Raw genomic sequence first — 18,015 nt, 5'->3', positions numbered from 1 at the left:
TCGGCAAGGCGATGTGTCTGGGAAACAGGCGCCATTGTTTTCTCAATCGCTGTCCCCTCGGCGCCGATGCAGAGGCGCGGATGTGTTGCTCCCGTCTGCAACAGACACAAGACGTGGTCCACCCACGGTGAAGATGTTTACGGGTGATGGACAGGGGCTAAAGCAGAGCTGAAAAGAAGCCGCGGCCGGTCTGTGCGCCTATGTCACGTGATTGGAGCGCCAATGTTCATCCAGCCCGCGTGCAGATACGGTGCCCTGCGTCGGCTCGCTCCAGTGGCTCTCATAAGGTATCAGACTGAAGAGACGTCAAGGGCAGGAGACGGCATCATTTAGAAGATTAAGTCAACTGAAGGCGCGAACAACACTAATTGCTACCTCAACCACCCATTCTATGGCTATGTCTCTTTTGTACAGCCCCGTCCGGCACCCGGTGGCAGCGGAGAGGATAACCCTTCAAAGAGAGCACGCGCCGTAAGGGACGAAAAAGAAAAACAGATAAGAACACCCCGTCGTTGCACGTAAAGTACCAAAGCATGAGGAAGATCTTTGCAGAACTTGGTGACGTTATAGCCTGCATGCCAGCAAGACGGACGTGTGCTTCCATCGAACCACCCAACCAAACTTGCTTAGCAAACTCCGATATGACTGCTCCGCCGTGATGTGAGAGGGAAGGAGAGGATGAAGGTTCGTGAGTGAAGGGGGGCTCAAGATTGGCGTTGTGGATTCGGGTGTTGGTATCCAACCCAGTGTGTATGGACGTTGGGAAATGGTTTAGTTGTGGCCAGCCTTGCGGAGTGAATTGCTCAGCCATTCTAGACCCTCGTAGAGACCGTCACCGGAGGTGGCGCAGGTAGATTGAATGTACTGAACTGACAGTTAGCAAGGTGCTGGGGGACGGTAAAGCAACGGCATCATACCCAAGCGCGCTGCCTGAGGCTGTGCAGGCCAAGCTTATCGGTGATTTCGGCCGCGTTCATGGCGTTCTAGATATGTTTGTTAGCGCAGCTCGCGGTCTGTTTGCTTAGAAAAGGTTGCTCACCGGCAAATCCTGCTTGTTAGCGAAGACCAAGAGGAGCGCGTCCCTCAGTTCGTCCTCGTTCAACATCCGCTGCAGCTCCTCACGAGCCTCGACCACACGGTCGCGATCGTTGCTGTCCACGACGAAGATGATACCCTGGGTGTTCTGGAAGTAATGCCTCCAAAGGGGCCGGATCTTGTCCTGCCCACCAACATCCCATACGGTAAACTGGATGTTCTTGTACTCGACTGTCTCAACGTTGAAACCTGTTTTTTCGAGTGTAAGCGCATTGGGTCCTTGGAGATGCCCATGAGACGTCCGAGGCGTAATACGCACCAATGGTTGGAATCGTCGTCACGATTTCGCCAAGCTTCAGCTTATAAAGGATGGTGGTCTTTCCGGCAGCGTCCAAGCCGACCATCAAGATTCTCATCTCCTTCTTTCCCCATAGCTTGTCGAACAACTTCGAGAATGTGAGACCCATCTTCGCGACTGTGTTTGTGTTGTGCGGTAAAGAGGAAGGCCAGTCGGGATTGAGGAAAAGCGGTGTAAGTGCGGCCTGGAACTGTTGCGGATGGCGGTCAGTAAGGAAATCGATAGAAGGCAGTTGATACTGGGATCAAGTCTTTGACGGGAGGGTGACAGCGCAGACGACAGGACTCCTCGTGGCGAGGAAGGTGGTTCAATGCGAAGCTGACCATGCGAACGGAGGCCACCCCGAGAATCCCGCCACTAAAGGACTGCTCCAGCACGTTGCAGAGGCGACTTGAATGGACTCACTCAGATGTATTGTAGGCCTCAGGGGATTCGGCGCGGTGTGTGTTGGTATTGCACTGGGGTTCGAGGGTAATTGATTTGGAGCCGGTTGCTGTTGCTGTTGAGGAAATCTGGCAAAGCGTGGCTTAGTCACGTGCCTGACAAGGCGGCGAACAACGACTTAAATGATCGAACAAATGTGGCTGCATACAAAAAGGCACAGTAAAGGGTTTCTGGGACAGAGCCTGCCTGCTACGCAATATATCGCCGGGATATTGATTGCTGCCTATTGGCATTTGAGGACACCGTTTTCTGTACTGAAACATAGGACATCACAAGGCAGCAACTATTCGCACGAAAGTCGGATCAAATACGAACTCAGCTTGATATCATGATTCTACCGTTGACCATAACCATCAGAACGTATCTAGTGTCTAACAAAAGCAAAACGCCTCGTATGCATGGGTATCATGAAAATTTCCCATCATGCCTCTATATGCCATAACTAGCCTCATAAGATCGTGAAACAGCAACAACTCAAGTTGAGACAGGCGCCACCGGAGTCTGCTTCTCAGTAGAAATACGCTCAGCATCTGCCATCGCTTGGATCTCGTCAGCAGTCGCTGCGCTTGATGCTTTGTTGATCTTGACGAAGCCAACGAGCAACACCAAAGCTACAGCCGCGCATGCTACTTCGAACCAGAAAACGGCCTTGTAGCTGCGCATAGGGCCTCTTTCTCTGGTGTTGGTCGCTATCACTTCCGAGAAGCCCAGGAAGAACGCAATGCTCAGATGAAGGACGGAATTGATGAGCGCGCCGGCGAGGCCCTGCTGTCTGAACGGAAGACTTGTTGTTATCTGGGCCAACATTAGCGCCTCTTCAGATGAAGACAAGGGAACGTTGGTGTAGACTGACAAAAATGTTTGTGACGTTAAAGGTAATGTCAATGCCGATGGTTGCACATATCATCGAGGGAAAGATCCAAGCCCAGTAATTGGCGCCCTCGGGCGCAAGTGCAAAGAGCAACGGGGCTATTATCCACGCCACACCGGCCAGAATGACCATGACGCTGCCAGGCACAAGATGGAGGACGAATCCGCCGCAAGTGGCGATGATACAGCCACCGAGAGCCATTGGCGTGAACCACGCGACAAGCTGCATAGGGCTTGCGCCCATGACTTCGGTCATACTAGAGAGTGTTAGTATTTGCGCACTTGGCCACCACTGGAAGACTTACTAAAATGTCGTATACAGCATAAAGATACCGAGGCTACCGTAGGTAAAGAAGAGCGCCAGACTTAATGGCTTCATGTACTTGACGTCAAAAAGATCGAATGGGAGCAGCGGCATCTCCGCGACCCAGCCTTCAACGTAGATTGCGGCGCCCAGCACCAGCACGCCTACGATAAGGAGTGAATAAATGTAGGGCGTTGCCCAGCCGTTTGGCGCGTGGGAGCTGTCGGTAATGGCATACACGACGAGGATCAGCCCGCACGAGGAGAGGATAGCACCTGGCCAGTCCATCTTAATGCCGAGACCCTTGCGCTCCTGTATATCGGAGGGAACAGTGAAGTAGGCGACGACAGCAGTAATTGCGGTTAAGCCGGCTCCGATCCAGAAGTAGGCACCCCACGTGGCATATTCGGCGGCAACGCCGGCAAAGAAGATACCAATGAAAAATCCTAGCGGAGCACAAGCACCGTAGATGCTGAATACGACGTTTTTGCGTGGTCCAGGCCTGTAGATGCTGCCAAGCAGCATAAGGCTTGATGGTAGGTATGCTGCGGGGGCGAGTCCTTGGAGGGCACGGCAGAAATTCATCATCATTTCGTTTTGAGAGAAGCCGGCCACAATTGACCAAATTACAAGCCACCCGACGCCTCCAAGATAGACAGGGTAGCCGCCATACATGTCTGGTCGGTGTCAGTTTGTTTCTGGTTGAGGCAGCGGCTGGAAATCTGTTACTCACCGGACAAACGTCCGAAAATCAAGAGGAAAGACGACACGACAAGGGAAAATGCGGCAGCTGGCCAGGTGCTTGAAGACTGTGCGATACCCAGGTCTTCCACGATGGTTGGCAGGACAACATTGAAGCCAGACACGAAATACTCCTAGGCATTGTTAGCTACTGCAATACCGATTCAGCGAGTGGGCCATCTTACAGTTAGCACCTGGGACATCACCACAGAGAAGACAAAGCCTGCTTCGGCCCATAGTGACTTGAACTTCTCGGGACGTTGTCGGCCCAGTCGTTCAATGCGGGCTTCTGGAGTTTCGAATTCGTCGACCTCAGGCATGGGATCGTTTGCCATGACGTACGGCTGTTGGTGACGAGCGTCAAGCAGAGCTTGTATCTAGTACCGCTGTTCAATGGACTTGATACTGGAATGATGCTACAGTGTGAGGAGGAAATCAAAATATTGCCACTGATATATCTACTCGTACAGCAATTACTAAGGAAGACACGCTGAAAAATGAGGAAGACATCGTGATGACCGCCATGAATGCAACCGCGCCCTAAACGGAAGAATGGAGGAGAATTTCTTCGCCGCCGTTCGAAGTGACATAATAGTGGGTGTCTAGATTGGCGGGTCCGGCTGGTTCAGTGGTTGACGGCAACTGGACCCTCTTGGCGGTCGTCAAAGTGCTGAATAACTCGGTTGATCAGCGGAAGGGCGCGACCCAAGGCACCTGCAGGCATTTCTCAGCCTCGCCAGTGAGGACATTTTTCCTGTTTTGGTAAACATTCAAAAACTCTCCTGCAGGTGTATTTGAAGCTTTATGACTGATAAACGTAGGACCTCTAGCATCTGCTCCAAACTTGATCTCAACAAATTCATTCCGTCTTCGAGCCTGAGCGGTCGCCGATTTAAACCGAGCTGAAAACGAGCTTCGGCCTGAGCCCGGCCGAGAACGCTGAGCACGCTTTGGCAGCGCAACGGGGACTCGTGAACACAGCCGATGACTAGAGAGTTGAGGTAAGCGATAGAGTAGGCAGTTCCGGCGATAGCCGCTTCCTAAACCAGAGATTCTATTCTGGCCGCCTGTGAGTCCTTCGGAGGACTGGATCTTCCAGCTCCGACTGGGCGATACATCCTTACTAGCGCGCAAGATCGAGAAACAGCGCGATCTTGTGGTTGGCAGATGTAAACCACTTGAGAACATGTATAGGGTCGCAAGAGTCTGTTGTTCGTAGAATTCTATCGGCTCCATTAGGGCTCCGGAGATTTCTCTGGCTCCCTTGAACTGGAGCATAGTTAAATAGCAGGTGTTTCCCGGGTAGACGTTAAGCCGACTGCCTACAGGCGAGGTGTTGGGGGCGGCAAGATACTTGCAGACGGGCAGGGAGTTTGGCCGTCGGGTGGCTCACTGGGTAGGCGGGGAATCCTTCTGAGTTGTAGATAAACAACATGTCTAGTCCTGTCGTTGAGGACTCCAGCATTCCGTTTCCCTCTTAAATTTCAACTGCTCCGCATCATCGAGTTATTCCCTTGCCCGTGTTCGATATAGCATTGACAAGAGACTGATCACTGAGGCCGTGGAGAGTCAAACCGTGCTTCATATAACCATACAAGTCTCGATCCGGTGCTTGCATTCTACATATCTTTAGCTGGGTAAGCCAGAAGTCATGTCTTGGTCAAAGCATTGGATATTTAACGGTTTAGAGGATTGCACTCTTCGAGGATGTCTTCCAAGGATGACGTTAAGAACGTTGCAATTGTCGGAGTGAGTGTTACACGAGGCTTGAACAACCTCGTTACATCAACTAAAGCATGCTTAGGCAAGCGGTTTAGTCGGTGGTGAGATAACTAGAAGTCTTCTCGAACGTGGCACGTTCAATATCACCGCTATCTCTCGGCAGGAGTCGACTGGTACCCTTCCGCCTGGTGTTACAGTGAAAAGGGGTGACTACACGTCCTCAAACTTTCTCGAATCTGCATTGGAAGGCCAGGATGTCCTCATCATAACTTTGTCTGTAATGGCCTCCCCGGACATTCAAACCGGTTTCATCCGGGCCGCCGCTAAAGTTGGGGTTCCATGGATTCTGCCCAATGAATATGGAGGCGACGGAGCCAACGAAGAGCTGCTCAACGCGGTCCCAATCCTCGCATCGAAGACAAAGTATCGAGATCTGATAGAAGAGCTAGGTACGAGCAGCTGGATTGGCATAGCATGCAACCTTTGGATTGACTATGTATGACTCCGTCCCTTCTTCACACTGAATGTCGCTCAGCTTACATCCTGCATAGGGGTTGAAGGGAGGGTGGTTCAGCATCGACATACCATCCCGCAAGGCCACTCTTTACGATGACGGCACAAACCCCATTGTAACCACCAGTCTTCCCCAAGTCGGCCGAGCCGTTGCACGGTTGCTCAGTCTGCCTGTGTACTCGTCTTCCTCGCCCTCTCTTTCCGACTACAAGAACCAGTTCGCTTACACCAGGTCCTTCTCCGTCAGCCAAACTGACATGCTTTCCGCCGTGCAGCGTGCTACCAGCACGAAACCGGAGGACTGGGAAATCACCAGAATGCCGGTGGACGAGTACATCAAGGCGGGACCGGAACTGCTCGCCAAAGGAGACAGAATGGGTATGTTGAATATCTTGTACGGGTCTCATTTCAAAAAGGGGCTCGGAGATCAATATTACGGTAGGGAGTCAGCGAATGAAAAGCTCGGCCTAGAGGATGAGGATTTAGATGAGGTTGTGGAGAGAGTGGTCAAGGAGATGGAGCGCAAGTAGTCGGACTCTGAGAAGACAGATCATAGAGCGGATCACAGAAGTCGACCGTACATATTCAGCCTGTATCATTAAGCCACCCGTCTCCGGACGTTGAACTCTTGACCACTGCCACAGACAACAAGCAGCGCGTGAGTAAACAAGGGATGAGTAGCCCAAGTGCAGTGCAGTAGGGGCACGAAGGATATCTGCAGGTACCAACAGCTAGATAAAGCTGACTAAGCCATCACGGAAAGGACTGAACACGTCCTTACCCTCTGCGTTGCGTTTTCACTTAGGAGCGGCTCGATGTGACAACCGTGTCGAGACCCTAGGCGGAATCGGGATTTGAGATCGAGCCGTTGCAACCTTGGAGAACCGGTGCGTCTCATCAGCGCTGATGGCGCTCCTCTAATGGCGCTCGCTCACCCGTGATTGCAGGGTTCTGGAAGGCTGGAAGATTGCCCCCGTTGCCCATCACAGAAAGTTTGGTCAGAGCGCCTGGCGGTCTCTCCTCCGAAATTGGAACTCGCAGGTCGCGTATTCTATTGTGTACAGCTATTTTCTTCTCAACTCTTGTCCATTGTCCAGGCTCCATGTGCACTTGTCATGACATCTTCGCGGGGAGTCTATTCGTACCTTGATATTTATATTAACCGTCCGCTATTCGCTGGGTACCCCGGAAATATCACACAGCTCATGCATGATCCCGGACGATTTTCCTGCTGCAAACATGCTCGTAGCTTCACCAAGCCGTGCGGTCCCTCAGGGCTTGCCGTCGCCTACGCTCACGAACCCGGACATGATTCTACCTGATCACTACTTCGATACTACAGCATTGCCATTTCCGCAAAGCGAGACGCCTCCCTCTCCTTCAGAGCTGTTGCGCAAGCTTCAATCGCAACCCGCGCCGTTACAGACTGGTACTGGGCCTCCTCCGAACAACCCAGTCCATCTTCGAACTGCTTCCAGCTGGCGCACACCGGTCAATACACTGCCGTATATAAAAGAGGTGGACACGCCTAGCAAGCGCAATTCCTACCAATGCGACCTGGCTTCTTCTCCCACGTTAACAGATGCGCCTCTGGACGCAAGTATGAACAGCTGTAGCCAATCTGAAGAGAAAAGATGGAGCGTTGCCTCAAGCTCTGTGTATAGCGAGGACTTGGGCGACCTTAACTGGCGCAGCTTCGACGGTCATCACGGCGCAGATACTGCAGGCATTGCGCTGGATCATTGCGAGGGTCAGAACGAACACCGGCAGGTCGAGAACGGCGGGCGGGTAGACGACAAACGTTGGCCATGGAGGACAGCGGGAGATGGGGATGAGGATGAGGAAGAAGGAGAAGAAGATGAGGATTTCTCTTCGGCAGCGCTGAGCCAAAGAGCGGAGATAATCCTAGCGAACGCGAAGAAGAGGCTCAATGTATGCGGTCACCCTGACTCCGTTGCTGTAAAGTTCCAGCTGACTTTACCAAGCTTATGGAGGGAAACCTAAGAGGTGCTCGCTCTTCGCTTATGTTAACTCCTTCATCAAGCATGAGAGACATCAGATCGGCCGCTGAGCTTTCATCTCAAACCTCGGCGGTGCAAGATCCCGACAGTCAGTATTATGGAGACACGAGCTTCTTTGCAGCCCAGCAGGGTCAGGATCAAGCGTTGCGCCCCTATGCTGTGGGAGGTTTGGGACATGCTCGCAATCACAGCGAATCACATGTCTTATCTCCGATCGATACCGCAGCAGCATCGCGCTCGAACTGGGGGGAAGCGCGACCTGCCAGCGCATTTGGCTCCTTCGGTCGCGTCAAATCTCCGATCGAAAGCTCGAGTTTCTCTCGCCCCTATTTCGTTCGAGGAAGTCGCAGTCAAGAAGTGATGCGCGTCAGCCGACAGAACAGTTGGGGTTCTCTGCGTGAACGTCCGATGCGCAAAGATTCGGCAGGCTCTGTGAGCTCTCCGACAGGCCTCGGCCCCCTCATGGAAGAGGAAAGGCCGCCCTATAATGGGCTGCACCGCTCAGCATCAACTACAGGCGATCTGCGCGCTCAGATGCAAGAGCTGAAAGGACGCATATCAAGTCTGAAACAGCGTGCGCGAGAAGATGGTCTGCGGCGTCGCAGCCTACAGAACCTTCGAGACCCAAGTCCTTTCAATAATGCACAGGCATGGCCTTACGGGGATGAAGAGAGCAACAGCCGAATTGCAACTGACAAGATTGGATCGGAACTAATAGTTGGTTGTCCGGTGAAAGACACCACCGAGCCGGCAGAGAATAACCTTCCACCCAGTACTCAGGAGGAGTCGGACCAGCATCCGGTCCAGAATGCCGAGTACACTGATGGTCGCAACGGACATGCAATCGATGGCCTCAGCAGTAGTGGACAGTACCTCTCAAGACCTGACGAGGATTACCTGCCAGCCATGAACGGTTACAAAGATCAAGACGCTGACAGCAATGTGGATGCGGAGAGCGTCTACGAGGAAGCCGATGACGGTGGAATCTCACAACCGTTCACTGAGCGGCACGAAGACCGGGCGGACGCATTCGACTATGAGAACTTCTTCTTACATAGCGCCATGGGGAGTTTCGATCGAGGCGGTCGAAGGTCAAGCACTAGCTCGACAGACTCTGTGGAGACCACGAAGCCGGTTTCTCCTGGACGTCGGTCGGCTCATAAAGCCGGTAGTGGGTCGAAAAGTTCCCTACCAACTACGCATCATCGCAACCAGAGTGCCGACTCTGTCTCCAGTCTGGCTACATTCGCCACCGCTGCTGAAGGCCTCGATCCAGACAACGAGACCGCTACGAAGCCTACTAGACCACAGCGTACGTCTTTCTACTCGCTGCACGGACAGACCCACGCAATTGTGCTTGATTCTGTCACCGACCTCGAGCGAGCGGATTCCGCAATCATAATTCAGGAAGATTGTACGAGCAGCGACGGGATGTCCACTCCTCGCGAATCCAATATGGGCAAAGACACTCACACCATTCAACTTCCACCCTCAGCGACGGTATCAACTCTGTTAGATTCGATACTAGGCCATCCCGGTTATCTCAGTCCCGAAGAGAGGCAGCTAATCTGCAGCCTTGCTGCTAGTTTTGAGCAAGTTTGCTTGCAATTACAAGGCACTGCAGGTGATCAATATGAGAGGCGATTGCTAAGGCGACGACTAGATAGAGCTGGGAGAGTGCTGGATGGAGAGATTGAGAGCTGACCTCCGCCCAGCATGTGCTAAAGTCCGAATCCGCGACTGTACTTACTGTTCATAATTCCGCCTGTGGTGATTCAGCGCTTGTGGGACGCCTGAGCGAACATACGTCACGATTTATGTGTCTCATTTCTTTCCACAGCCGATCACGGCCGATCATCTTACAGCCCTGCCTGCAACAATTAAGAGGTGAACCGCACCTCACGGTTCGGGGCCCCATCTCTGGGTCAGGTGTTTCTCTCGGGGTTTATATACGATCCCCTTGACTTTTCCTGTTCATATAGCACTATACCTGGACGCAAAGGGCCATCGGCTGTACGGATGAAATTATCGTTACGAACTGAAGCCACATTATCGTGATCACAGAAGTGTTAGAGAGTTCAACTGCGCTCCCCAAACTCTTGCCCTCATTCACCCCAGCAAGACCAAATTCAGGTCTCGTCCCCTGCTATTCCCAACCTGCCGAGATCGCATGCCCGCTGGAACGGCCCGCTTCGCCATGGGGTTGTTTACAGCCACGACGGGACGCCCAACAGTTGCTGCAGCCCGGCGTTGTCTGGTTAGCACTGATATCAGAAGATGCATTTGTTGTCTCTGCACCTAGTATCACCATCACCATTTGAGGCAAGTTGATAATCGACGCGTGCCGCCATTGGTTTCAAGGCCGAGCCGTTTCCTGGCTGGCAGCGAAACGGGTCCCACTAACCGCAGCGCACACCTCGATTCGTCGAGGCAAACGCACGCCAGCAGCGCCGCTCCACCGCGACTGGATCTCTTGACTGGAGATTTGCAGAGGCGCATAAATGCGGTGAGCGAGGCCATCGAGCAAGTGGCATCCGCGGCATCGAGGCCCTGCAGCAGGCACGAATTCATGCATTGGCGGCGGGAGGGAGGAAAAATCCTCCCTTGGGACCCTAGAGCCTCTCTGCCGACGACAACGACACCATTGCCCCTCTACATACAAAACACAACCCATCGCTGCATTTGCGAGCCCTGGCAGCTCTGGAGGAGTCGAAAGCTGAAGGAGGGTGTGACGAGGACGCTGAGCACGCCTATCGGATCCCGAGCCTGTGCCAATCACCGTTCCCGTCGCGCCTCAGACAGGGGCGTGTTGCCGCGAGGAGCAAGGCGGGCGTTACTCCAGCCGGCACCATCACCCCAAGAAGGGTCGCCTTGTGATCCCTCCTCTCGCTTCTCTCTTTGCTTGCTTGCTTGCTGCTTCATTCCTCTCGCATTATCGTCACCGTTTTCGAATTCCTCTCTTTGGGGGGGTCTTCTGTATTATCTGTCATAGAGTCCGCCCAGCTCGCAGCGTTTACAGCAATTGTCTTTCGCGCAGCCGTCTTGTCTCCAATGCGCCCAGCTCCGTCGTCACAGTGTGTTGTCAGATCAAACTCACGCAATGTCGGCTTCTGTCGCATCACGCTTCGCAGATCTCCCCGCCAGCGCGTCGCAGAGACGAAGGACCCGGCCATTGAAGACTGGATCGGGTGACGGGACGTTGCAGGAAGAGGATATACAGAGGTTCGCGGCCGTCATGGCAGCACTGTACTCTCGCATCCACAGCAATTTGGGCATTGTGGGCGATAGCCGAGAACCGCTGAGCGATTCATCGATACCGGTACGACGCGACTCTCTTTGATCTGCAATTTCCGAGGCTCTCATTTCGCCAGCTGCGCCAATAGCAACGCTTTGGGCGCTATGACTTCTTCATCTAGTCTAATACGGAGGAACAGATTCAGTATCTGAGCGGTTTCGTTCAGCCTATCTCGCAACCAGCGAAGCATCTATGGAGTACTATTCCGACTGCAAATGGTTCTGCTCCACCAGATTACGATGACACGGTCCTGGACCCTCCTCCCGACTACACTACCACCGACAACCTCGCTACAGCGCAATCGCCTTATTTCGAGGTTTCTCTACCCTTATATCACCGCCTGTATCCATTCGCACGAGAGCCGGAATCTGCGTTCGGCGATTACCTAATATCACCCAAAGTCGATTTCTCCAATACTGACAATTTGCGAGAGCGCGCGAAAAAGAAAGCTGCTGCTAAGAAAGCAGACGCTTGGAAGGATGAGGAGAAGAAGGAAGACAATGCGGGCAAGCAGAATGCTGGAGGCGGAGACGGAGACAATGGTGGTGATGCTGGGGCCGCGGGTGGAGGGAACAGCGGGGGCGATGGTGGGGATGGTGGAGGTGGAGGAGGCGGCGACGATGGCGACGACTGGGGTTTCGGCGGCAGCAAGAAGAAGAAAAAGGGCAAGAAGGGTAAGGCAGCCGAAGAAGCCGAGGAGGAAGAGAAGAAGAAACAGGAAGAGGAGGAGGCCGCTGCAGCTGCACCAATGGCCGACAGCGCTTTCAGTATCGATACTGGGGATGGTGGTGGTGATGCTAATCCCGATGACGAATGGGGGGGCGGCTTTGCGACAGCTGGCAAGAAGAAGAAGGGCAAGAAGGGCAAGGTACGTTGTTATATAGCAATCTCGCTTAGGGGCGCGGATCACTGCGAGCTAAACCCCTATATCAGGGAGCGGACCCCATGCCGCCACCTCCACCACCTCCACCTCCCGCACCCGCAGATTTACCGGCTGAAGACACGGTTGCGGATATGTATGACATCAACCTTGATGACGGCGGCTCCAGAGACGATGGCGCTCCGAAACTCGATCTCAGCTTTGGCGGTGCGGAGAACAAGTCCTCGGGCATGTTTGGTGGCGTCTCGAACTTCTTAGGAGGATGGGGATCCAATAACAGCTGGAGTTTCAACGATGCAAACAAGGACGCCGCAGACACCCCCAACGACGCCCCGGCTAGCACCAATCCGTGGGACCTTGGCGGTAGCAAGAAGAACAAGAAGAAAGCAGCAACGAACGACTTCGACTTCAACTTTGATTCTGGTGCGCAGGACATTGTCGCATTGGACCCTCATGCTGAAGAGAAGCCGGCCGAGGACAAACAAGAAGATGATGCATGGGGTCTTCCCGTAACTACGAAGAAGGGGAAGAAGGGAAAGAAAGGCGCGGCAGTAGCTGTTGTTGAGGAGCCAGCACCTCCACCTCCGCCCCCGCCTCCACCTCCCGCTGAGCCTGAGCCCGAACCTGCCAAAGACGAAAACGCTTGGTCATTCGGCGGCGCCAGCAAGAAAGACAAGAAGAACAAGAAGAGTAACAGTTTCTTTTCCTTCGACGACCCGGAACCTGAGGCACCAGCCGTTGTAGAGCCACCCCCAGAAGCTGAGGTAGTGAAGGTGGAGGAGGATCCATGGGCTTGGAGTACCTCTGCAAAGGACAAGAAGAAGGGCAAGAAAGGCACAGCTGCAAAAGAGCCGGATCCTGAGCCCGCAGTTGTTGTAATCCCCGAGTTGGAGGCTGAGCCGGCCAAGGAGGACAACATGTGGGGTGGTGGCTGGGGCGCAGCTCCTTCCAAGAGCAAGAAGAAGAAAGGCGTCGTGGAAGTGGTCGAAGAGCCAATTGATGTTCCGCCGCCACCACCTCCGCCGCCTCCCGCCGAGCCAGAACCACCACCAGCAGCCGAGAACGACGATATTTGGGGTCTTACAAGTACGACGAAGAAGGGCAAGAAAGGCAAGAAGGGTAAAGAAGAGCCTGTGGTCGTTGTACCTGAGCCTGAATCCATCGTAGTAGTCCCTGAGCCAGAACCGGAGCCGCCTGTTGAGGACAGCTGGGGTGGTGGCTGGGGAGCGCCTGCTAAGGATAAGAAGGCTAAGAAAGCTAGTAAAGCTGGACTTACAGCAAAAGCGGACGAACTTCTTGTGCCTGAGAGGGAACCTGAGCCCATCGTTGTCCTCCCCGAGACTGATCTAGCACCCGCAGACGGTGGATGGGGCGGCGACCCCTGGGGTGCGCCGACTTCCAAGAAAAGCAAGAAGCCGCCGAAAGGCGGTTTTGCGGGCCCCGTTGTGGATGATCCGCCAATTGTCGAAGTTTCTCTCGTTACTCTTGAAGAAGAGGCCCCAAAGGACAATAAAGACGGTGCAGCGGACAACGACTGGATGGACTGGGGCTCTGCTGGTAAGACAGCAAAGAAGAAAGGCAAGAAGGGCGCGATTGAGGAGGTCCTACCGGAAGCCCCGCCGCCTCCGCCTGCTGTCCCCGAGCCGACCAAGGAGACGAAGGAGGACTCCGGTTGGGGCTTCTCATGGGGCAGCGCGGGGAAGAAAGATAAGAAGGGCAAGAAAGGCAAGGAAGAGCCCGCTCCTCCTCCGCCGCCGCCTCCCGAACCGGAACCTGTTGCAGAGGAAATCACCATGGTTCCAGACGCCGTTGACGAGCCGAAAGCTGACGGCGAGGACGACTTTGGCTGGGGATTTGGCAAGAAAGACAAGAAGAAGAAACCATCCAAGAAAGATGATCCGGTCGAAGTAATTGGCGAGAACCCTGCGGACCCTGTTATGCAGCCGGAATCGATCCAGGAAACCAAATCCCAGGTTGACGAAGACCCTTGGGGTTTCACTTCTACAAAGAAGGGCAAGAAGGGTAAGAAAGGCTCAGCAATGAATCCACCTGAAGCTCCGCCAGCACCTACACCTCCAGAAGCTGTTCCAGATGCCGCGCTTGACGAACCACTTCCGCCCCCACCGCCCCCACCTCTTCTAGCCCTGCCTGCGCCTGAGCCGGAACCCGTCAAGGACGACGACATATGGGGCCTCTCGACAGGCAAGAAAGCCAAGAAAGGCAAGAAGAGTGCTCTCAGCAAGCAAACAACAGCTTCGGAGGTACCAAGCTATGAGGAGCCCGTCGTCGAAGTTTTTGCGGGCAACCCAGACGACATTGTCCAGATTATCGACGAGACAGTGCCTGACGAACTACCGCCGCCGCCGCCAGAGCCAGTGGTTGTCGAGGAGAAGAAGTCCAAGAAGAAAGAGGAAGAGAAACCTGCGAAGAGCATGTGGGGAAGCTGGGGTCTTGGTGGGTCCAAATCAGCCAAAGACAAGGAGAAAGAGAAGAAGGAGAAAGAAAAGAAGGAAGCTAAGGAGAAGAAAGGAGAGGAAGAGAGACAGCGGATTGAGAAGGAAGAAGCGGAACGGGTCGCCAGAGAGGCCGAGGAAGCTGCTGAGCAGGAGCGATTCGAGGCTGAGGAGAAGGCGCGTAAAGAGGCCGAGGGCGATGCGAAGTTACTTGAAGACCCTAACGAGATTATGGAAATCGTCGAAGAAGCTCCCAAGAAGAAAGGCAAGAAGGCTAAGAAAGGCAGCAAAGTCGAGCCTGTGTACGAACCAGATCCACCGCCGCCGCCTCCGCCAGCTGCCATGGGAGACGACGAGCTGCTCGATTTGATGGGCGACGCCAATGAAGACCAGCTCAATGAGCTCTTGGCCGACACCAAGCCGAAGGAAGAGGAAAAGAGCAGCGCATGGTCGTTTTGGGGCGCGCCGCTGAAGTCTACGAAAAAGTCAACACCATCCATGGACGCCAAGAACGCAGTGAATGAGCTGACCAATCAGGACGTCTCGCTTGTGGAGGCCGTCACGAACGTGCCAGAAGTTGTTGCTGACGAACCACCGCCACCACCCAAGGCAACCAAGACCTCGACTACAAAAGGCAAGAAAGGCACCAAAGGTTCTATCGCGGACAGAATTGCAGCTCTGCAGGGCGGAAAAGAGGGGAAGGTTGATCTGACACCCCCTGCGCCGCCGACGCCGCCACCTGAGCCAATTGTTGAGCCGGTATTTATACCAGAGCCCGAGGCGGTGGTTGAGCCTCCCGTGGTTGAGGTAGTCGACCTAGCGCCGAAATTCTCATCTGCAGCAACCAAGAAGAGCAGTAAAAAGGACACCAAGGACTCCAAGGCCTCCTCTTCCAAGAAGAGAGAACTGAAGAAGGAAGTCAAAGCGCCGACTCCTCCGCTAGATCCTGTGATTGTAGTACCTGAGCCTGAGCCGATTGCTGTTAACTTCCCCAGCGTGCTGACTCCACTGCCTGGTGGGTTCCCTTCAGAAGACTTGAACGTCTTGGCTTTTGAGGACCCTGCGTCTCCTGCTCCTCCGCCTGAGATTGTGGCTGTTGTAGAGGAGTCCAAGGCCGACAAGAAAGCCAAGAAGGACAAGAAGAGTAAGAGGGTCGTCGAGGCCGCCAAAGAGATGCCACCCGCGCCACCGCCTGCTCAACAGCCAAGTCCCCCGGCCGACTTCGATATGGAGGCAGAGGATGTTGTTGTAATGCCAGAAGCGCCTTCGAAACTACCAACACCACCGCCTGAGCCTGCGAAGAAAGAGCGTGCGCGTGTTGTACGCAACGGCGCATCATCGTGGGGTATGTGGGCAGCCGCACCATCTTCGAGAGGCGACAGCCACCGGAAACCAAAGGATGACGCAGTAGCGGCCGCGCCTGCAAAGGAACGGTCCGCTCATGGTTTAACTAGGTCCAAGTCAAGTCGCACGCCCAAAGAGGTCGAGAAATCGTCCAAGTCCTCTGGGTCAGATCAGATTGGGGAACACTCCAAGCCCAAGCCCACCCGCGCCAGCACCGGTTTCTCGCTCTTTGGTGCACCCACTCCGGCAAGGTCGAGGTCTACACGTCAAGCACCTACACCCAAGACGCAGTCGCGGCGCGCGTCTGTCGATCCTGGCATGATTAGCCCAGGCGTGGACGACCCGCCCAGGATGTCCTCTAAAGCTGCCAAGATTATGGGCGTGGGCGTCACACGGGGCTCGGTAAGTAGAAGGACTTCAACTAAGGACAAAGGCAAGCGGAGAAGTAAGAGCATCCTTGCGCGCACCGAGCTACCGAGCACTGCTAATGTACTTTCGTCAGGCGTACCTGATCCATATGCGATCGATGATGACCTCGTGATGGTCGATGGTCACGAGGATTCTGCACCGGCCCCGCCTGACATCACGTCAGGTGGGGAAGATGCAGTCCTCGTTGACCTGGATGCCAACATACGCTCCGACGGTCCAGACGTGGTGACAGGTCCTGAAGACATGGCCTTCGTCGAAACTTCTCGCCGTCGCTCGCCACCCAAGCAACGAGAAAGAACAACTTCCAGCGCCAAGAGGGAAGGCATCATGGGAATGTTCGGGCTTGGCCGCAGCAAGAGTCACCGTCACGAAGATCGATACACTCGTCCCTCCACGTCCGGTGGTAACGCCGAACGAAGCCATCGCAAGCGCTCATCACATCACAATGAGGAGGACGAGTCAAAGCGTCTTCGCCGTGACGACAGACGTGTGCACCGTTCTCGTGGGCTTTCGAATGAGGAGGGCATCATGACCGATGCTGTCCCAAATACAGGGGCAAGCGCAAGCACAGAGAACGAGGCACGCAACGCACGCCGCGGAGACAGAGATCGCGAAGCCGCCAGCAAAGCCGCACGTGCAGCCGAGCTGGCCGCAGCCGAAGAGAAGGCAGCTCGCCGTCGCGAAAGAGATCGTGAACCGCAACGGCATGAAGCCCGGAAACTCAAGGAGCGCGAAACACGCGATCGCCGTATCCGCGAAGAGCAGGAGCTCGAAAACCGCCGCCGGGAAGAGAAACGCGCTCGCCATGCTGCGCGGGACCAACGCCGTGCAGCAGAGGAGCGATACGCAAAGGACGCCGAAGCCAGCCGCTCTAAAGGCCGCGACCATCGGGACAAGGATCGGGCCGAACCGTCGTCCCGTCCTCAAACCGCCGATCGTCCCAAGACGGACCGTCGCCGCACCGACATGGACGATGCTGCGCGTCGCCAGCGCCACGAAGAGCGCCGTCAGCGCCGCGCAGCCGATCGAACAATGTCCGATGATAAGACGTCTCGACGGAGGTCGACTGCCAACCCCATCGACGACTACTTCGACGCGCGAAACGGGGCGCATGCGCCCTACGAACAGTCGCGGACAGCGTCCGGTCGACCCTATCTCCCCAACGGCGGCGACAAGACCACCTCCTGGGTTGCCTCGGTCAATGAAGAACAGCCGGACCCGCCTCCCCTCGCCGAGACGGTCATCGAGCCGCCACCTGATCTCAACGCCGGCGAAACGACGGCGGACGAGGAGGCGCTGCGGGGGGTGCGCACGGCGGGGAGGGGCGAGCGCAACGGCGATGCCGATCCCAGGCGTAGAAGACGCCACGAGGAGAGGCGGCATGAGCGGAAGTCTGGCGGGGAGGGTCTGAGAAGTGAAGGTAGTTCGGGGGATAGGAAGGACAGGCGCAGGAACACGTTGCAGAGTTATGGGGATGGCGGGGTTAGATGGGATGCGAGGCCGTCGCCGGCACCGAAGCGACAGAGTTGGCTGAAGAGCTTGGGGGGCAAGTTTGGGGGGTTTTAGGAGTCTCTGAGGGTTTGGGTAAAGCATTTGAGGAAGTTTC

General features: G+C 54.9%; 5 protein-coding genes across 5 annotated transcripts; 3 read left to right on the top strand and 2 right to left on the bottom strand.

The window, feature by feature from the left end:
- Nucleotides 1-771: 771 nt before the first annotated feature.
- On the bottom strand, nt 772-1,502 carry W97_06706 (ADP-ribosylation factor; the record flags this gene model as incomplete). The annotated part of the gene is made up of 4 exons (XM_007784579.1): nt 772-864; nt 918-983; nt 1,040-1,284; nt 1,355-1,502. The coding sequence occupies 4 exons, from the start codon at nt 1,500-1,502 to the stop codon at nt 772-774; spliced, it is 552 nt and encodes a 183-aa protein (XP_007782769.1).
- Nucleotides 1,503-2,311: 809 nt separating this feature from the next.
- W97_06705 (uncharacterized protein) lies at nt 2,312-4,087 on the bottom strand (the record flags this gene model as incomplete). Its single annotated transcript, XM_007784578.1, has 5 exons — nt 2,312-2,632; nt 2,691-2,964; nt 3,013-3,688; nt 3,745-3,886; nt 3,938-4,087. The coding sequence occupies 5 exons, from the start codon at nt 4,085-4,087 to the stop codon at nt 2,312-2,314; spliced, it is 1,563 nt and encodes a 520-aa protein (XP_007782768.1).
- A 1,372-nt stretch (nt 4,088-5,459) lies between these two features.
- W97_06704 (uncharacterized protein) lies at nt 5,460-6,517 on the top strand (the record flags this gene model as incomplete). Its single annotated transcript, XM_007784577.1, has 3 exons — nt 5,460-5,501; nt 5,557-5,970; nt 6,026-6,517. The coding sequence occupies 3 exons, from the start codon at nt 5,460-5,462 to the stop codon at nt 6,515-6,517; spliced, it is 948 nt and encodes a 315-aa protein (XP_007782767.1).
- A 709-nt stretch (nt 6,518-7,226) lies between these two features.
- On the top strand, nt 7,227-9,712 carry W97_06703 (uncharacterized protein; the record flags this gene model as incomplete). The annotated part of the gene is made up of 2 exons (XM_007784576.1): nt 7,227-7,919; nt 7,973-9,712. 2 exons carry the CDS (start codon nt 7,227-7,229, stop codon nt 9,710-9,712), a joined length of 2,433 nt encoding a protein of 810 aa, XP_007782766.1.
- Nucleotides 9,713-11,108: 1,396 nt separating this feature from the next.
- On the top strand, nt 11,109-17,975 carry W97_06702 (uncharacterized protein; the record flags this gene model as incomplete). Its single annotated transcript, XM_007784575.1, has 3 exons — nt 11,109-11,327; nt 11,425-12,171; nt 12,237-17,975. The coding sequence occupies 3 exons, from the start codon at nt 11,109-11,111 to the stop codon at nt 17,973-17,975; spliced, it is 6,705 nt and encodes a 2,234-aa protein (XP_007782765.1).
- Between the last annotated feature and the right edge of the window lie 40 nt (nt 17,976-18,015).

The sequence above is a fragment of the Coniosporium apollinis genome (genome assembly GCF_000281105.1).
Source record: "Coniosporium apollinis CBS 100218 chromosome Unknown supercont1.34, whole genome shotgun sequence".
Taxonomy (NCBI): domain Eukaryota; kingdom Fungi; phylum Ascomycota; class Dothideomycetes; genus Coniosporium; species Coniosporium apollinis.
The sequence above is the reverse complement of the archived record's forward strand: the minus strand, read 5'-3'. Positions and strand labels throughout refer to the sequence as shown.